The sequence below is a fragment of the Malania oleifera genome, chromosome 6 (genome assembly GCF_029873635.1).
Source record: "Malania oleifera isolate guangnan ecotype guangnan chromosome 6, ASM2987363v1, whole genome shotgun sequence".
Lineage (NCBI taxonomy): Eukaryota > Viridiplantae > Streptophyta > Magnoliopsida > Santalales > Ximeniaceae > Malania > Malania oleifera.
The window spans coordinates 112,574,504-112,595,444 of NC_080422.1; the positions used below are offsets into that span (position 1 = coordinate 112,574,504).

General features: G+C 38.5%; 1 protein-coding gene across 3 annotated transcripts in view; it reads right to left on the reverse strand.

Moving 5' to 3' along the window:
• The window catches only part of LOC131157283 (alpha-aminoadipic semialdehyde synthase), a 125,890-nt gene that overhangs the window by 103,465 nt on the left and 1,484 nt on the right, over positions 1-20,941 (reverse strand). For 2 of the 3 annotated variants that reach the window (XM_058111306.1, XM_058111308.1), the window contains exons 2-7: positions 20,484-20,752; positions 20,321-20,407; positions 20,095-20,224; positions 13,907-14,080; positions 13,471-13,553; positions 8,216-8,332 (exon numbers count right to left, since the gene is read on the reverse strand). In XM_058111306.1, the coding sequence (XP_057967289.1) occupies positions 8,216-8,332; positions 13,471-13,553; positions 13,907-14,080; positions 20,095-20,224; positions 20,321-20,407; positions 20,484-20,732 (840 nt within the window). In that variant the 5' untranslated portion in view covers positions 20,733-20,752. The remainder of the gene's footprint in view (positions 1-8,215; positions 8,333-13,470; positions 13,554-13,906; positions 14,081-20,094; positions 20,225-20,320; positions 20,408-20,483; positions 20,753-20,941) is intronic. The other variant, XM_058111307.1, reaches the window with a different exon arrangement.

Consider the following 20,941-nt stretch of genomic DNA (forward strand, 5'->3'; position numbering starts at 1 on the left):
CACTGTTCTGCAACTTACTTTAAAAAATTGTAGTTGTGCCCCCTCAAACCCTAACTTCCAGCCAATATATCATAACAAGAAAAACAAACACTTCTAGCTAGCAGCATAAATGGTTTTCATGCACTATTTATGAGAAAACCAATAATACAAGAACTTCACATATACCATTACAAATACATGAAATTAAAAAACAAATATTACAAACAAGCCCCCAAAAAGGCCAAAACATATAATCCTACTACCAGCAAACTAAACAAACATAACAAACCACTAAGTGATAAAGAACATTTGGGTTTAGAAAGCAATAATCCATTGACCCTACTCTTTCACATTGGCCTTTATTGAAGTATTTAGTGAATTTAAAGACCTAAACACAATCGCAGGTCTCTCACTCTACTTATAATATATATCAACTACACAAAAATGACCACAATACCCTTACTAATTGATACTGACAAACACATGCTAAAACACCAAATAACCAGTAACACTCCCACTCAAGCTAGAGCATAGATATCCTACGCTAATAGCTTGTTACAAATAAATTCAACATGAGAACCTCCCAATATTTTGCGAATAAATCTGCACGTAGAAATTCAGACTTCACAAGAGTGGTTGTGATGAGCTTCCACACAAGTTTCTTCGACAAAGTGATAATCAATTTCAATATTGTTGTAAAGTTAGGGATGGAGGAGATAAGAAGAGGAGAGAAGACAAAAGAGTAGAAAAATAGAAAAGAGAGGAAAGAACTAAGCAATAGTTTCCTGGAGTCTACATGCAGCTCCACTGCCCTCTAATATATTTTTAACAATAATAAAGTCATAAGGACAAAAATACTCCCATTAAAACAACCTAATTATTAAAATAACATATTCTCTTCTAACACTCCTGCTCAAGCTAGAGGTGTATAAGTATCACATAACCCCAACTTGTAATAAACATTAGGCAAAGCGGGCTTAAATAAAGGCTTCATAAAAACATTGCCTAACTATAGAGAATGAGAATGAATCAATTGTATATTCAATTGTGTATTTTTTACATACTCGGGTCCCTATTTAACGTGTACATAGAGAATAAAATATGAAAAACAAAAGATGACACAACTTGCAGTTGAGATGTGTAGTTTAGCATCGGTGGGGGGTCTCAATTTACAGACTCCGGCTTGTGGCAAGATCTCCTAGTAGGTGGTGGTGGCTCACCCACCATGGTAGGCGGCGGTGGCTCACCTACCATGGTAGGTGGCCATCATTCACCAACTGTGGCCGTCGTTCACACCAAGGTCTTAAATTTCGATTTTGACTTAAATTTCGAAGCTCCAAAAGAACGGAAATATCGACGGAAATTTCGATTTCGATGTCGATTTCGATTTCGATTTCGATCTGAAAAAATAACGGAAATTTGTAATAAAGCATGGAATTCTTTGTGAAACTTTAGAAATGGTTAAAAAACATAATAATATAAGTTTTAGGACTAATATACAGCAAATTAAATACATCTATGTTTTGTATAAGGTGGAAAAGTTGTAAAATAATACGTGTATCAAACATATTTGTAAGATAATGTACATTAAATATATTCAGTTAATACAAATGAAATTCATAAATCACTTAAATATTATTTACTGTACAAATAATGATAATATAGGCATGAATGGTTAAATAGAATGTTACTATAAGTTTATTTTTTTCATACAATATCAAAAGCACTTGTAATAATCTTTTGTTTCAATAAAATAAAATAAATTAAGATAGAAATTTCACTTCACTCAAAAAATTTCTCATTTGAATTTTGATGAAATTTCATCGAATAGTTCAAGTTTCTAAAAATTTCGCTAAAATTTTGAGATTTCGATAAATTTCGGATGATTCGTTGAGATTTCGATGGAAAATATGCAAGATAAAAATCGGCTGCCATTCCGATATCGAGGGTGATGGAAATCGGAAATTTCGACGAAAATTTTGCCAATTTTGTGGAAATTTAAGACCATGGTTCACATTACTAGCCGTCATTCACCAACTGCGGCCGTCGTTCACACAATAGGGATTTCTACACTCCCCCTCAAGTTGGATCATAGATGTTGATCATATCCAACTTGCCAATGAAATCCTCAAAGAGTTGCTGACGTAGTCCCTTGGTAAATGTGTCTGCAACCTGCTCCTTAGTGGGGACATATGTCATGCAAATAGTTCCTTTTTCCACCTTTTCTTTAATGAAGTGTCTGTCAACTTCCACATGTTTGGTTCAGTCATGCTAGACAAGGTTGAGAAAGATACTAATGGCTGCCTTATTATCACAATACAACTTGATAGGTAACTCTAACTCAGCATGTAGTTCTTCCAATAGCCTCCGCAGCCATAATCCTTCACATATTCCCTGAGCAACAGCTATGAATTCTGCCTATGCATTTCCTTGCTACAACATTATGTTTCTTGCTTCTCCAAGTGACCAGATTTCCACATACAAAGGTGCAGTATCCAGTCAAGGCTCTTCTATCCTCTATAGAGCCAGCCTAATCAGCATCAGTGAATATTGCCACTTCCTTTTGTTCACTTCGCTTGAACAATAAGCCTTTCCCTGGAGATTCCTTCAGATATCTTAGGATCCTAAAGGCTGCTTCCTGGTGTGCTTCTTTTGGAGATTGCATATGCTGACTTGCTACACTTACTGCGAAAGCTATGGTTTAGTATGTGACAGGTAGATTAGTTTGCCGACTAATCTTTGATATTTCTCCCTATCTACTGGCTTCCTAACATCTTCTATTCTTTTTCCAGCTTCAATAGGTGTGTCGCTTGGTTTGCAACCTAGCATGCCTGTTTCGATCAGGAGATCAAGGGTGTATTTTCATCGTGAAACACTAATTTCCTTCATTGATCTAGCTACCTCCATCCCTAGAAAGTATCGCATTTGCCGCAAATCCTTCACTTCTAAATCTGTGGCTAGAACTTTCTTCTATCTTCCCATATCCTCAATGTCATCTCCGGTGAGGATAATGCCATCTACATGCACAATCAAAATAGTCTTCTTCCCATTTCTCTGTTTGAAAAACATAGCATGGTCGGACTGCCCTTGGCGCTCTGCCGTGGTTTCCAATCAGTTGGCTTGCCATGAATCTCCCAACAATTATCCTTCGAATGGCCAAGCTTTCGGCAATGTTCACACCAGAGGCGACCCTTTGGTTGCTTGGTATTTGGCCCACTGTAGGTCCCATGGGATACAAATGCTAAGCCCTCTGGTACCGTGGCTGTAGCTTCCTTCAACTTGACTTTGTGCCTTGCCTCTTCACACCTCACTTCAACAAACACTTCTCCAATGGATGGTAGAGGTCTGCGGCTAAGAATCCTTTCTCGTACATCATCTAAATCTCGATTAAGGCCTACAACGAACTCAAAAACTCTCTCCTTTTCCAATCTCTTCTCGAACAGTGCACTATCCTTAGCACAGTGCCATTCTTCTTCGCTGCTTAAATCCAGTTCTTGCCATAGTGCCACATCTCCATGTAATAGTCTGTCACCTCCCTCTCGCCTTGTTTCATCTGCCATAGGCATGTCTTAAGTTCCAAAACTTGGGAATCATTCTCCTTGTCAGAGTAGGTTTCTCATACTGCATCCCACACCTCTTTTGCTGTGGGCAGGAACATATATGTTTTCCCGATAGTTGGCTTCGTGGAGTTGATAAACCATAAGGTAATCAAGGAATTCTCCAACCTCCATTGCTGGAGTACCATAGCATTCGTTGAATTAGGTTTCTTTGAGTCGCCGGTAAGATACCCGAGCTTTCCTCTGCCGTCTACTGTGAGTTTCACGGACTGGACCCATTCTCGGAAATTCTTCCCGTTGAGTTTTTCTGCCGATAGTTGGACAGAAGAGCCATCTAGTCCATTCGAACTAATGATGGCATTGGTTCGACTCGTTTGAGTCTTTGAGTTGTCGACTCTCGACTGTTGATGGAGTTGTCCCCCATAGTTAGCTTGGTTTAGGAAAAAACCAGCTCTAATACCATGTAGAGTATGAGAATGAATCAACTGTTTATTCAATTGTGTATTCTTTACATACTCGGGTCCTTATTTAACATGTGCACAGAGAATAAAATATGAAAAAACATAAGGACACAACTTGCAGTTGAGATGTGTAGTTTAACTTCGGTGAGGGGTCTCAATTTATAGCCTCTGGCTTGTGGCAAGATCTCATGGTAGGTGGTGGTGGCTCACCTACCATGGTAGGTGGCCGTCATTCACCAATCGTGGCCGTCGTACACACTGTAGGGATTTCTACACTAACTGATCGACATATTTCTCAAAGGGAATCCTCAAGACCACCTTCAACACAGCATCCCTCACAAAATGACAATCAACTTCAACGTGCTTTGTCCTCTCATGAAACATTGGATTGCTAGCAATATAAATGGCAGCTTGTTTATTACAAAATACATTTATTGGTTTCGTTGCCAAGAATTGCATCTCTGACACGAGATTTCAGCCACATAAGCTCACTCACAGTATGAGTCTTAACTAGGCTGTTCAAAAATATTTGAAACTCGAACCAATCCAAAAAACCAAACCAAACCGAACCAAAAATTCGGTTAACTAATCTGTTCGGTTTGGTTTCGGTTCAGATTTTTTATGGTTTTCAGTTATCGGTTTAGTTTCATTTTGCATTGAACCTAAACTGACGGTTATCCCAACTGAACCAGTATGCATATTTATTTATAATGTTATGTATAATACATATAAATAAATTAATATATTAATATATTAATAAAAAAATTATATAATAATATAATGTTTTAAATTAAAAATGAAGACACATGGGTATATTTTATTTGTAGTTTAATTAAACATAATGTGAGGCTAACAATACTAAATCAAAACTCAAAAGAAGAAAAAAAAAAAATCAAACATCAAACCCTAGCTCCCTTGTTCTCTTTTCATTCTCTCCACTCTCCAGCCTCCAACAGCAGGCATCACCCAGCAGCCACCGCCCCTCAATGACAGCCCCTCAAATCTTCGTCGCCGCTCTCCACGGGACCACAATGCTACCGCCTCCGATGACGCCAAGCCCTTCCACTATCTTCTCCTCCTCCACCTCGCCAACTACTCCGACGACTCAACCTCTCCATCACTGTCCTCAAGTCCCTCATCAGTTCACCATAAAATACTTGCAGATCTGGCCTCCCCTTTGAGATCCTCTGCAATGCGACTGCTTGTGAGGCCGTAACAATGCTAAGCCCTTCCGCCACCTCCTCCTCCTTTGCCTCACCACCTCACCAACTACTCCGACAAGATCGACCTCTCCATGACCGCCCTCAAGTCCCTTTTCACCTAGATCTGCAGATCTGGGTCAGCTCTCTATTTTTCAATCTTCAATTCATTGCACAATTGTTTTTTGGTTCGAATTGGATATCCGAACTGAACCGTAAATTAACCGTGTTGTCAGTTAACCAAAATATTCAGTTTGGTTTCAGTTTAGAAAATCTCCGAACCAATGGGATCGGTTCGGTTCTATAAAAACAAGTTCGGTTCAGATACCCGAACCATGAGCAGCCCTAGTCATAACTTGATTTTCCACTTAAGCACTAGATCATGCTACAGTAGTTTGTTCTTTGCTACGCCATGTAACAAGATTACCTCCCACAAATATACAATATCTAGTACTAGACCTTTTAACATCTACTGATTCAGCCCAATCTACATTAGAGTATGCCATAATCTAACAATTTCTATTACATTTATGTATCAAACCTTTGCCAAATAAGCCTTTAAGATACCACAAAATCCTATAAACAGAATCCCAATGTGGTTTTTTTGGATTTTCCATAAACAGACTCACCACCCCCATAAGTGACAGTCAAGTAGACCACTTGCCAACCAACTACCTATATCAATGTTTGTCTCCAAAGTCCAATCAAACATCCCTAAACAACTTCACATTGAGATATATAGGAGTATCAATTGGCCAGTCTTACTTAGCAAGTCCAACATATATTTTCGCTGAGATAGATTTAACCTTTTCCTACACCGTACAATCTCAATACCAAGAAGTAACGCAGAATACCCAATTCCTTGATTAGAAATTTTGCCTGAAGCCCCCAAGTCAAAAACAAATTTGGTTTGTTTTTCCTCTTGACATAAAGATTGAAGCTTCTCTTTATATTCTGGAAACAATCCCAAGGGGAGCTTTTAAGATTGGTGCAATGGTCGAAGGTGTCAATGAGGGGTTGTTAAGTAATAGGTGATGGCATTAATGGTGAGGCTAAGGCAGTAGCTGGTAACGGAGGTAGAACTGCTTGATGTTGTCGAGCTCATTGCTGTCAACATCATTGATCTCATTGATCTTGAAGTTATAGCAGTCGAATGACAACCAAGCTCGTGTTGCACATCAATCTCAGTGACAAGCTATTGAAAGAACAAAAGGTGTGGTGTCAGCAGTATCAATATGAAGCCACAAGTCATTGGAGTATTTCCATATATATGCAAACACAAACACAAAATGAGTGACGCTATTGTAAGTCCAAAAGAAGTTGGGTGTCAGCAGTATCAGGATGACACTGGGAGATAGTGGGGTATTCCCATATATACACACAAGTTCTTACACAACTATTTGTGTGTGTGTACGTATATAGATAATACATATGCAGCCTCTTACATGTACATGCACATATAAAGCTCTTAGATGCCTAGATTGTATGATACAATTACCGTAGATGTAGTATTAAATTGTACCGAAATTTGTCCAAATCCATCCAAATCCAAGGTCCAAAATCCATGCTCCCAAATGCAGCATTAAGGATTCATATAAATTGTTGGCTGGTTGGCTCAAACCTATTATTTACATAAACTGGTTCCTTGGCAGAGCCATGATTACCAGCATTGCGTTTATTGTGTGGCTGTAAAAAAGTCACGTGAAGGTGTTCATACTTCTTTAGACTCTACGAGGCTCCATGCACAATAGGACAGCACAAAGGGGGGAGGGGAGGGGGAGTGTTAAGGCTTGACATACATTATTGGCTCACAGCTGATGCAGGACCAATTAGCACAAGAGAAGGATGCAGGAAAATAAGAGAAACAATAGGAACACAAATTTGAAAATAAAAAGTGTGTGCGCGTGCGAGGGAGAGAGAGAGAGAGAGAGAGAGAGAGTAAAAAATAAAGACAAACTCAATTTAGGACTTAATGCTCAATATTCCAATCTGCTGCTCATGGTTACAAATCAAGCCTTTAAATAGGCTTTCCCCTAATACTAAATAAGTAAACAATCACTAGGAGCCTATAGAAAATTCTAATTACTGAAACATAAATATTAAATCCCAAAAAATAAAAACAGCACATAGATGTAAAATCTTTAAATCATAAAGACCCTAGATAATCTACTAGGTCACTAGCTTACAAAATCCTATAAAAAGAATGCTGAAAATTTTGGAAAAATCCAACAAATAACAAACAACATGATTGACCAAAATCCTAAAAATACCAAACATTTTTGTCGCAGGCCTTAAAGTTCATTTTTTTAAGCAATTAATCAACAAAAAAAGAGAAAGGGAAATTACAAAGAGTAAACAATAAGATATCCTCCAAAATCAAAACAAAAGTAGAAAAACAAAAACATTTGCATGAGTCCTTCTCCAACCCCACCGAAGATCTGCCAACAAAATGCCTTGAAAGAAACCCAAAGAAGGAGCCCAAGATGAAACCTGAAAATAACTCTATCAAATATAAGATGCAAGGGATTGTTATGCCTTAAAGCTCTGAAGCTACTACTGCATCAACAACCTAACAGCTCAACCTTTTAGGAGAATGGTTGCTTAGCAAATACAACTATGAAATGCCACAAGTGGACACATAGAAACCCAAAAATACCAAATCAATCATATTATAATTCTCATTGTTCTGTCACCTTACTATGTTTTCATGTAGAATTCAAACCAAATGACTCAAAAAAGAATTGGATCCTCACTTTAACATATTGTCAGACATATATGAAATCTCTATTTTCCACCAAGGAATTTTAAATCTTGTGTGTCTATATGAGGAAGACAAAGGCATAGCATCTGTCCTATATACATCAGCTATAAACTATCCACCATCCACCATAATATATCTAAGTAATTAGGAAAATATCTTAACAAACAAAAACAAAAAGCCTTAAGTCCTACTAGGTGGGGAAAATATCTTATAAACAGAAGCCAAAATCTAAATAAAAAATATAATGGCATGACATACTTTATCAAATACTGTTGTCCCATCTTTGTGTTTAACCATGTCTTGAGAAGTCACGACACAACCATACACTTGGAAGACTCTCTTTGACCTTCTAGCATGTTGAGTAAGGTCCCCAGCCTAACCAAAAAAACTTCTTCAGTGGAATAATTACCAAACAATTTTTTATAGAATATAATTTGTTGAAGTAAAAATATAGAGAACATGAACAACTAGAAAAACGAACCATGCATCTAATCAAAACATTTTTGTCACACATCTATATTGCAGTGATTAATTCTATAATAATGAAACTACAGAAATAAAGAATACATGGCAAGAATCGCATGCTTATTTGAGTAGGGCTCAAACCAAAAAAAAAAAAAGATGAGGCCCACATAAGTCTCCCAAATCAAAATACTAAAATGGTTAAAGTTCATATTTCATACAATTCGATTCCTCAAATTGCTGTGAGATTATTCACAATATTAAAAGATTGAGATAATCAGAATTTTAATTGTGTAAAAAGGTTCTTTTGTGTTGCAATGTTGATTGCATCACAGCCCTCTACATGTAGTCATCGTTCTAGGTCCAGAAAAAATTAACTCCTATCCAGTGCATATTGGTAACTGACACTAATCTAAAAAAAAAATATAACAAACGAATTTTATTGATAGTATATGAATGTACAAGAAGGAGAGAGTAAAGCATCTCTTTTCAAAATCTTGAGTAACCCCAGGAAAATAAAGAAAGACAAAACAAACGAACATTAGAAACAACCCAAAAAAAATCAGAAGGCCCTATCAATTCAACAGACATCCCAAAAACGCATCCCCCTGAAGTTCCCATTACCCACACACCAAAGAGAAGCCAAATGGTGAATCTTCCTGATGTAGAACGAGTGACAGCTATTTGGATGGATCATTTCGACCCAATTAGGAGGCCTGTGTCAAAGAATAGGGTGAATGGTTTATTGGGTCCAAACCCCAAACGTGCTTAGTTATTTAGTTGTTTAAGTATATGTGTGTAGTTGCTTGTATTAGGATTATTTATGTTGGGAGCTTGTTTGTAGTAATTGTGTATTCTAGGGGTATGTTTGTAATGTAATGTAGTTTTAGGGGTGTTTGTGTGTGTGTGTGATTTCATATGTTTAGAGGCTTTTTTTTATAAATAGTGTGTGAAAGCCATGTTGTCGGCAGTTTTTGATGAATTTGAATTGAAGTGAACGTGAGTTTTACCCCTGGTATATCCCTTCTCCTCCCTTTCCCTTCCTTCTCTCTTCTAATTTCTCCATGGCTGCAGAACCTTGATGCTGGCCCTGCATCATTTGGTGTCAGAACATAACCACGATCTTCATTCTTCCATTTCAGTCCACCCATTCTCCCTCACTCTTCTCTTCTCTTCTCTTCTCTTCTTTTTCTTCCTTCTCTTTTTCTTTCTTCTGTGTTTCTGATCTCCTGTTCTGCCCATAATTCCCTGCTGCCCAGCAACAGTCTGTCCTCTTCTTCTTGTCTGTTTCTCTTCTTCTTCTCTTAATTCTCTCCCATAATTCTCTCAATTCTCTGATTTCTAAGTTCTGTTGCTGTCTCCTCTACTTGCAGCAGTCTCTGTCCAGCAATTAATTTCTCTGTTTCTTCCATCTCCTTCTTCTTTTCTTCTTCTTCATCTTCTAGTCTCTCCATTAATCTCTTCTTCCCTTTTACTCTCACGTCTCATCATTTCCCTTCTGAAATTTCAGCTAAAAAAAAACCAAAAGCAGTTCTACAGTCTCAGAACTTTCAAAAGCCGCATCCCAATTTCTTCGCACACAACTTCCCAGCCACCATCCTGCAACACCACCCATACCACCAAACACACACACCCCCCCCCCCCCCCGGGGAACCTTTCCCTTCAAAATTTCACCACCAGCCGACCACCTGAGAAGCCCCATGCGCCACCAGAAGTTCTCCAGCCCTTCAAAATTCACCATTGCTAGAGTTTTTCTTGACACACCGTCACCACCCTTTGATCAACCACTCACCACAAAATCATCTCCGGAAAGTCGCAGCGGCAACTCACGTGCCAGCGACTGCAAGTGGGATTCTGCCGTACTTCCCTCCTGCTGCCAGAATCGCAAGAAATTGGTTCCCATCCATGAGAAATTGGTGTTTTCTCATGATATTTTCATTTGCAGCATGATATTTTAGTTCCTAACCTGAAATTGAGTAAGCAAGCGCAATAAACTTGGCACGAAACCCTAGAAATTGTCGCCGCCAGCATCAGAAGTCCAGTTTTATTGCTTCTATTTGTGAGTTTTTCTAGCGAATTTGCTTCATTTTTGTGTGATACTCAAGATTAAAGGTGACTTGAATATTATTCTTAAATAATTGAAAGTAAAGTTTGTGATTTGCTTCATATAAGTGCATCATGGTAACCAATGTTGAATTGTCTGCAAAGGTGGAGTTGTCATCCGGTAGGGCTCAAAATATGGAAAATGCTTAGGAGACTATTATCAGTGCATTGAATAGGCTAACAACCGAAGTTGCAGCCTTAGGTAAAAGGCCCATGGAATTTCCTACCAAACGAGATGGTGGAATAGCTTCTGTCCCTCATGCTTTTGAGTTGTGTGAAGGCCGAAATAATCATTTAAGGGAATTAAACTAGAAGTCTCAGATTTTAATGGCGATGGTTCTCTTGGTGAATTTGATAATTGGGTGTATTCTTTGGAGTACTATTCCCGATGGCATGACATGAATGAGGCTATAAAGTTGAACTTTGATGAATCAAAATTGAAGGGAACAGCTCAAATTTGGTGGATTAAACAAAGGGAAATCTTTAGAAGAAGCAGATTTGGTGAGATTACAACGTGGGATGAGATGAAGCAAACCATGCAGGAGCAATTTATGCCTCCCAATTATCAACAGTGTGTTCATCTCCAGCTCTTTGATTTGAAGCAAGAAAAGACAGTGATGGAGCACACTAGTAGATTCAATCATTTGGCTACTCATGTTGATATAGAATGGAAAGAGGACGTTACGACAGCTTTGTACAAAAAAGGGTTGAAGCCAGCTATTGCCTCCAAACTTGCTGCATGTCGTCTCATCACATTTGGGGATGCAGCTCACGTTGCCACTCAGATTGAGGAGGACATGCAATGCAATCCTCCTAAAGCTACATCGGCCCATCGGTTTGAGAAGAGTACTAGTGGAGTGGTAGGAGAGAAGACAGTTAAGCAATTGGGTAAAGGTGTTCAGACTAACACTTCTTGGAAGACTCCTGAACATTTTGGAACAACTTCTAAGAGCCAACCATCACTCCAATGCTTTAAATGTCAAGGTTTTGGACATCAAGCTGCACAATGTCCTAAACTAATTCACGGTTGTTGCAAAAAAGGAAGAAGATGAAGATGACGATACTCAAGTAGTTGAAGCTGAAACAGAAATTCCAAGTGACCTAGATGATGATGGCAATTTGACTGTTTAGTGCTTCAACATATGCTCTCTTCCCACAAGGTTAAAGAGACAGAGGATTGGAGTTGGAACAACACCTTTCAAACTCAAGTGATATGCCAAAAACAGCTTTGTACTTTGGTTATTGATCCTGGTAATTGCACAAATATAGTTTCTGAAGAAGCTGTGAAGAAGTAAATTTGGAAGTTGAGCCTCATCCTGAACCATACAAAATTGCTTGGGTGAATAATGCCAACTTGAAGGTCCATGATCGCCGCTTACTTACCTTCAAGATTGGTTCCATTATGGATAAAGTGCAATGTTCCTCTCAGAATTTGTCACACTCTTTTGAGCCAACCATGATTATTTGATAGGAAGGTGAAGCATGATGGATATGAGAATTCTTATTCTATAAGTTGATGCCATCACGAATTCTTCCACTCACAAAGTTGAAGCACACTATTGGTTCCTTTATTATGAAACGAGATGACTCTATTCATGGTGATGGACTCCTTGGTACTTTTCCCAACTCGACAGAGTCGAGTTCTTTCTGGAAGGAGGGAATTGACGTAGAACAAGTGGCTATTTGGATGGATCATTTTGACCCAATTAGGAGGCTTATGTCAAGGAATAGGGTGAATGGTTTATTAGGTCCAAAACCCAAATGTGCTTAGTTATTTAGTTGTTTAAGTATCTGTGTGTAGTTGCTCGTATTAGGATTATTTATGTTGGGGCCTTGTTTGTAGTAATTGTGTATTCTAGGGGAATGTTTGTAATGTAATGTAGTTTTAGGGGTATGTGGGTAATTTCATATATTCAGAGGCTTTCTTATAAATAGTGTGTGACAGCCATGTTATAGCCAGTTTTTGATGAATTTGAATCGAAGTGAAGGTGAGTTTCCCCCCTGGTATATCCTCTCCTTCCTTCCCCTTCCTTCTTCTCTTCTAATTTTTCCATGGCTGCAGAATCTTGATGCAGCCCCTGCATCACTTCCCCCAAACCAGTAAAAGAGACTTCTTCTTCCCAGCATAAATGTGCGTGTTTCCTATTCATTCCATCCGCAAACCCCAATGGAAGCAAATAAGACACAATTCTGTAACTCCTTACCCTCCTTCTTCCTGCCAACACCAACAAACTGAATTGCCAAAAACTCCTCCACCATCTTAGGGCAAACCCAGCATTCCCAAAAAAAAAAATTAAAGAACTTGATACTAACAAAATTTAAAAATGATTCTTGGAACAACAAAATTTACAAATGATTCTTGGAACTACTTTGAGTAAAATAGAGGAATCAAAGGAGCATGAATTTCCAGAGATGAAATGAATTTCTAAAACAGATGAAGAATCAATTAAATGTCTTATAGTATTGCAAACCCCACAACTTTATACTAAAAATCTAAAAAGTACCTACTTCCTCCTAAGTATATCTTCATGTGAATGATTATACTAAAGCTTGAATTTTGAAATTTGAATATTAAAAAAATTCTGGTCAGATGAACAACACTGCTTGTTAGAATCATGTAATGACAAAGTTACTACACTAACAAATAAAGATTATCTGCAGTTAGTCTCCCACGCTAAAATTCTTTAGGGGGTGCTACACCTTCACTGCTGTCTTTGCTCAGTACAAAATGAAGGGAACTTGTTCTTGACAGGCTCAGACAAAAGGACAAAAGGTATACATGAGTTTCCCCTGCCTTCTGAGTAGAATTGAACATGTGGAATAAATTACAACTGTGAATGAGTTATCGAAGTTCTTAAAAATGAAGAGAACATGCAATCATAGGTCTGTACTAAACTACATTATTGCCTAAATGAACAAAGTTTCAAGAGGAATAAACTCCAAATTACCATTCCAAATAGTTCTGGGAGTTTGCTTGCATCGACAAAAGTGTGAGGAAGAAGCTTAAATATCTCTTGTGCACCAAGAGAAACTACAGCAAAAAACAGATTCAATAAATAGCAGAAGTGTTTATAAGGTTGACAAGCAGAAGGAATAAGATATTCTTATAATTCTGAACAAAAAAACATCAGAAAATATTGCATAGCTAGCTTTGAATAACAAGGTATAATCAAGCATCAGAAAATGATGTATATGGTACTGCCAAATGTCCAATGACCCAGAAGTTAAAGACACTGAGATCCTGTAATCGACCCTACTACTTATTGATCATCATATCATAGAATTTTTATTGCACAATGTGAATGATCAGAAAAAAGTTCTTAAAGAATTGTCTTAAAATTCTAAACATTATTCTACCAAAATAATTTCGCAATATCTCAATACCATTCCCTGAACCAGTGAACACAAAGACCATAGGGCAGATTCCCAATGGCAGTCCCATAGTTGCTATTTCTTCACCAACAGAAATCACCGCAGCCTTGGCAGCAGCCAAGGAAGAATACATATAAGATGCACCAAGTGAAAGGAAAGGTGTCGAATATCCAAGATTCAAATACCCTGAAAACAAATGAATGAACAAAAATTAAATTGACAAAATGTTCACAAACAAATCTACATCACCAAAATACTACAAAAATAGCGAGAACAAGTCCCTGCAGAAAAGTAAACAAGGTCATGCACTCTTTCAAGCTTTATTTATTTATTTGTTTATTTTGTATAAGAGAAGATAGTTTATCAATATCCAAAAAATAGTACATGTTTAAACTAGAAGAATACTGTTTCGTATATTAATTTAAAAAACTGTACAATATGCCCTACTATATACTTGTAACCAGCAGCTAAGTTAAGGAAATAAAATACTAGAATAAAGGAATATACAAGAATCACGGAAATCCCTATCGACCAGCACCCCTTCTGTACATGCCTAAAATAATACAGTCAAGAATCATTCCTTAATTATAGAGATCACGCATGACTCCTAAACTGTAGAGATTTCTACACTCCCCCTCAAGTTGGATCATAGATGTTGATCATATCCAACTTGCCAATGAAATCCTCAAAGAGTTGCCGAGGTAGTCCCTTAGTGAATGTGTCTGCAATCTGCTCCTTAGTAGGGACATATGTCATGCAAATAGTTCCTTCCTCCACCATTTCTTTAATGAAGTGTCTGTCAACTTCCACTTGTTTGGTTCTGTCATGCCAGACAGGGTTGAGAGAGATACTAGTAGCCGCCTTATTATCATAGTACAGCTTGACAGGTAACTCTAACTCAACATGTAGTTCTTCCAATAGCCTCCGCAACCATAATCCTTCACATATTCCCTGAGCAACAGCTCTGAATTCTGCCTCTGCACTGTTCCTTGCTACAATATTTTGTTTCTTGCTTCTCCAAGTGACCAGATTTCCCCATACAAAGGTGCAGTATCTAGTCGTGGATCTTCTATCCTCTATAGAGCCAGCCCAATCAGCATCAGTGAATATTGCCACTTCCTTTTGTTCACTTCGCTAGAACAATAAGCCTTTCCCTGGAGATCCCTTTAGATATCTTAGGATCCTGAAGGCTGCTTCCTGGTGTGCTGCTTTTGGAGATTGCATATGCTGACTTGCTACACTTACTGCAAAAGCTATGTCTGGTCTGGTATGTGACAGGTAGATTAGTTTTCCGACTATTTTGATATTTCTCCCTATCTACTGGCTTCCCAACATCTTCTATTCTTTTTCCAGCTTTAATAGGTGAGTCGCTTGGTTTGCAACCTAGCATGTCTGTTTCGGTCAGGAGATCAAGGGTGTATTTTCATTGTGAAACACTAATTCCCTTCTTCGATCTAGCTTCCTCCATCCCTAGAAAGTATTGCATTTGCCGCAAATCCCTCACTTCGAATTTTGGGCTAGAACTTTCTTTTATCTTCCCATTTCCTCGATGTCATCTCCGTTGGGGATAATGTCGTCTACATACACAATCAGAATAGTCTTCTTCCCATTTTTTTGTTTGAAAAACGTAGTATGGACGGACTGTCCTTGACAGTATCCCTCTCCTTTTATCACCTTTGTAAATCTATCAAACCATGCCCTGGGAGATTGTTTGAATCCATATAAGGACTTTCTCAATTTACAGACTTTGTTTTCCTCGTCCCTTTTACTGCATCAAGGAGGTAATGTCATGTACACTTCTTCTTCCAGGTCACAATTTAGGAATGCATTTTTTATGTCGAGTTGTTGAAGTGGCCAATCTAGATTGGCTGCCAGGGATAGGAGCACTTGGATAGTGTTCAACCTCGCCATGGGTGCAAAGGTTTCTGTGTAATCGATGCCATAGGTCTGAGTAAATCCTTTTGCAACCAACCGGGCCTTGTATCTTTCAACTGTCCCATCTGCTTGGTATTTTATAATGAATACCCAATTGCAGCATACTGGTCTCTTTCCTCATGGCAAATTCGTAACCTCCCATGTTCCATTCTTTTCCAATGCCCTTATCTCCATTCTGGGATTTCAAGTGCCTCCTAAATGTTCTTTGGAATTTTGACCCTATCAAGGTTAGAAGTAAAGGCACGGTATCCCATGGACAAGGTATTTAGGAGACAAATTTTTCAATTGGATGAAGGGTACATGAACGAGGATGTTATCTAAGAGCAATGGACAGATCAATATCATCAGATTTATTAGGAGTAGGTTCTATTATGTGTTCTGAGTTGTTGGGAGGTTCTTGGTTGGGCTCTTGGTTGCTCGGAGCTCCCACTAGTTCTGATTCACTTGGTGCTTCGGGTATGAGTTTTTCATTAACACTTGGCTTCGGCCTTCGTGAGTAGACTAATGTCTCCTTGTTATTCTGTTGCTCTATCTCTCCCCCAGACTTTAAGTTTTCAACTATGACTGGCAAGGAAGTGGAGGAGGATGGTAGATTGGTGAGAGGAAAGTCTAGGAAAAACATGTCACCATTGGAATTATTCCGAATCTGAGATTCGATCACATTCTCCCCTGAATAGAAGACTTGGGATAGAATGGAGTGGTCTTGAAAAAGGTGACATCAAGGCTGATAAAGAGACGACGAGAAACAGGGTCATACCACTTGTAACCTTTTTGGGATGGAGAGTACCCAAGGAAGACACACTTGGTGGCCCGAGGATACAGCTTGGCGCGCTGGTGAGGATGGACATGCACAAAGGCAATGCAGCCAAATAAACAAAGAGGGAGATTAGAGTCTAGCCAAGAGGTAGGGAAAAATTCAAGAAGAGTGTCAAGGCGTGTAGCATAGGACAGAACACGACTAGGCATTCTATTGATAAGGTAAGTGGCTATTAGAAAAGCATCACCCCAAAATATTGTAGGCATGTGGATAGTGAGCATTAAAGCCCATGCTACCTCAAGAATGTGTCTATTTTTGCGTTCGGCAACCCCATTTTGTTGAGGGGTGTCAACGTATGAGCTTTGATGAATTATCCCTTTTTCTTGAAGGAAGAGACCCAAGGTGTGGTTGAAATATTCCGTGCCATTGTCAGTACGCAAGATTTGAGTCTTGGTGTGAAATTTTGTTTGGACGATGGCATAAAAGTTAATAAACACCGTACGTACTTCAGACTTATCTTTTAACAAATAGACCCAACAAGTACGAGTGTGATCATTAATGAATGTCACAAACCATTTTGGGTGAGTGCGATTAGAAATCCGGGAAGGTCCCCATACATCACTATGAAGTATGAATGATTGTGAAAGGTTTTGTGGGCTTGTATTTGGATTTTGGGGATGAAGTTCTTCGGTGTTTTGTGAGTTTACACACTTCACATTGAACATCAAGAGACATTTTATTCGAACATAGCGAAGGGAATAAATGACACATGTACTGAAAATTGGGGTGACCCGACCGAGAATGCCATAACATTAGGTCACTATTCTTAGGGATAGAGACGGAATTACTTTGACACTGATCACTCATCTTGGCTTCCTCGAAGTAGTAGATTCCCTCATACTCCTTAGCACTGTCAATCGTAGTCCTCGATGACCGGTCCAAAAAAACACAATGGGATGAAATAAATTTAGCAGAGCAATTGGAGTGTTTAGTGAGTTGGCTGACAGACAAAAGATTACAAGATAATTTTGGAACATGAAGAACAGACTCTAAAGTAATCGAGTCAGAAATCTGAATACTCCCTTTGTCGACAACAGAAGCAAGAGATCCATCAGGAATTTTGACTCTTAGATTACCAGCACATGGGGTATATGATAAGAAAAGGTGATAAGAGTCTATCATATGGTCAGAGGCTCCAGAATCTATAATCCAGGGTGTATGGTTACGAAAGGTGCATAGGGCTTGTGAGAAATTACCTCTGTATGCCAAATTACCAAATGGAGTATTTTTTTGGTGACTGGCCCAAGGCTTGGAGAGCAGATAGCATCTCCATGATTTTCTATAGTTTGTCATGGCTGCAGGTGCTGCTGCTGCCACTGTCAAAATGGTTGCTCAACACTTGTTGCCTCTCAAGTTAAGTCTCAAAATAAGCTTGATAGCCTCTAGTTTTGGTGCTCTGCCGTGGTTTCCAACAATTATCCTTCAAATGGCCAGGCTTTCGGCAACGTCCACACCAGAGGCAGCCCTTTGGTTGCTTGGTATTTGGCCCACTGTATGTCCCATGGGATACAAATGTTGAACCCTCTGGTACCATGGCTGTAGCTTCCTTCAACAAGACTTTGCGCCTTGCCTCTTCACGCCTCACTTCAGCAGACACTTCTCGAGTAAATGGTAGAGGTCTGCAGCTGAGAATCCTTCCTCGCACATCATCTAAATCTCGATTAAGGCCTGCAAGGAACTCAAAAACTCTCTCCTTTTCCAATCTCTTCTTGAACAGCGCACTGTCCTCAGCACAGCGCCATTCTTCTTCGCTGCTTAAATCCAGTTCTTGCCATAGTGCCACATCTCCATGTAATAGTCTGTCACCTCCCTCTCGCCTTGTTTCATCTGCCATAGGCATGTCTTAAGTTCAAAAACTTGGGAATCATTCTCCTTGTCAGAGTAGGTTTCTCATACTGCATCCCACACCTCTTTTGCTGTGGGCAAGAACATATATGTTTTCACGATAGTTGGCTTCGTGGAGTTGATAAACCATAAGGTAATCAAGGAATTCTCCAACCTCCATTGCTGGAGTACCATAGCATTCGTTGAATTAGGTTTCTTTGAGTCGCCGGTACGATACCCGAGCTTTCCTCTGCCGTCTACTGCGAGTTTCACGGACTGGACCCATTCTCGGAAATTCTTCCCGTTGAGTTTTTCTGCCGATAGTTGGACAGAAGAGCCATCTAGTCCATTCGAACTAATGATGGCATTCGTTCAACTCGTTTGAGTCTCTGAGGTTGTCAACTCTCGATTGTTGATGGAGTCGTCCCCCAGAGTTAGCTTGGTTTAGGAAAAAACCAGCTCTGATACCATGTTAAAACTGTAAGAATACTGTTTCGTATATTAATTTAAAAAACTGTACAATATGCCCTACTATATAACATGTAACCAGCAGCTAAGTTAAGGAAATAAAATCCTAGAATAAAAGAATATACAAGAATCACGGAAATCCCTATTGACCAGCACCCCTTCTGTACATGCCTAAAGTAAGACAGTCAAGAATCATTCCTTAATTATAGAGATCACGCATGACTCCTAAACTGTAGGGATTTCTATAGTAGAAGTCTTGGAGGACAAGGATTCCTCATTTTCAAGCTTTAGGTTATTATTGCTATGAAGTTCCATAGCCTCATTAATTTAAGAAGACAAGGTGGAAGATTCAACTGTAAGAGTCCAGTACACTTTCTAAAGTTTCTTCTTCTTTTTTCAATAGAAAGATATTTTTTCGTAGCAAAAAAATTCATTAAATAGAAATATAATGTAAAATCGTGAGACGAGACATCTCCTTAACGAAATTTGAGAACCCCAAAATAAAACAAAGAAAAAAAACCAAAATAAAGACACATCCACTTGAAGTTTCCATTACCCACCCACAATAAAGAAGCCAAACAATGAACCTTCTCCCACACCAACAAATGTGATAACTTCTTCCCTGAAAATATATGCAAGTTACGTTCATTCCACAAACCCCAAAAAACTCCAAATAATTCATAATTTTATAATGCAATTCCTTCATTCTTCCTAACGAACCCAACAAAATATATTGCCAAAAACCCCTCCACTATCTTTGTACAAGCCCAACTTTCTCCAAAATAATTGAATAGCTTGTTCCAAATCTTCCATGCAAAATCACAATGCAAGAAAAGATGCAGAGTAGATTCTGAGCACTTAAAACAAAGCATGCATATAACTAGAGAGAGAATATAAAATCAATTTATTAAGAATGAAAAATGGAATAGTTTCCAATAAGTATCCCAAACAATGGAATATGCTAAGCTAACCAATAAATTATTTATGTAAACAACAGAAGGAAGTAAGAAACAATATACATGGAGCTCTAAACACATTCTTCCAAAGGCACTTCCAAACATGAAATACAAAGATAATCTACAACAAAAAATGAGACAACTAAAGATTCTTGATATTACAACATTAATTAAAAAAAATTAAGGACAATGGCACATACGTATTCCTAATCCATGCAAGAAGTCAATTAGTCCAGCTCTGCCAGCGAATTTTCCAAATGCAAGTAACCTTTTGCCATGGTCCCCAACAATAAGTTCATAATCATACAAAGACACCTTTTCAGCTAAGATCTATATAACATATGCATCATAAGGGGGAAAAAATCAGATAAAGCAAACTATTATCACAATTTGATATCCATTTAAGAATATTAAACAAGGAGGTGCCTTATCTAATAAAGGCATGTTTTCCTGCTGCGCCTTGTGAGTGTGGGAGAAGAAGGAATAAGCTCTTTCAGGAAGAATCATATCCAACTGCAACAAAGCCAAGAGATTATTGCCAATATTTCAAACCCATACAATAGGCAAAAATGTAAGGCATGGGAAGCACCTTTGGTTGTTTAATACCCAATATGAGACCACACTCTGACAAGTCATCAGATATCTCGCAACCAACATCCTCATAAAGTGCATCATGAAAGATGCGCTTTGTGGATGGCTGCACAACTATACGAGCCACTCCAGTTTTACCTCTACCACCATGAAGGAGTCGAGCACAGTGTGAAGGAGTTAGAGGTACCCTTCTTTCCCACATGTTTGAAGACTCTGAAAGAATTCCAACAATGCCATTCCCAAGCATGATATCTGTACCTGTTTTGTCTTTAAAACAAGAGATGAAGATTGAGTAATAGTTTCTTTTGAACGTCATTCAGACCTCACTAGTTATTGATTATTATAGTGTTTATTAATTTTGTGCAAATTGAGTTAATTGTGATCCTTAGCAACCCAATTAATCCTTATAATCAATTCAAAGTTGAACAATGCTAATATATGGGAAACACTAGATGG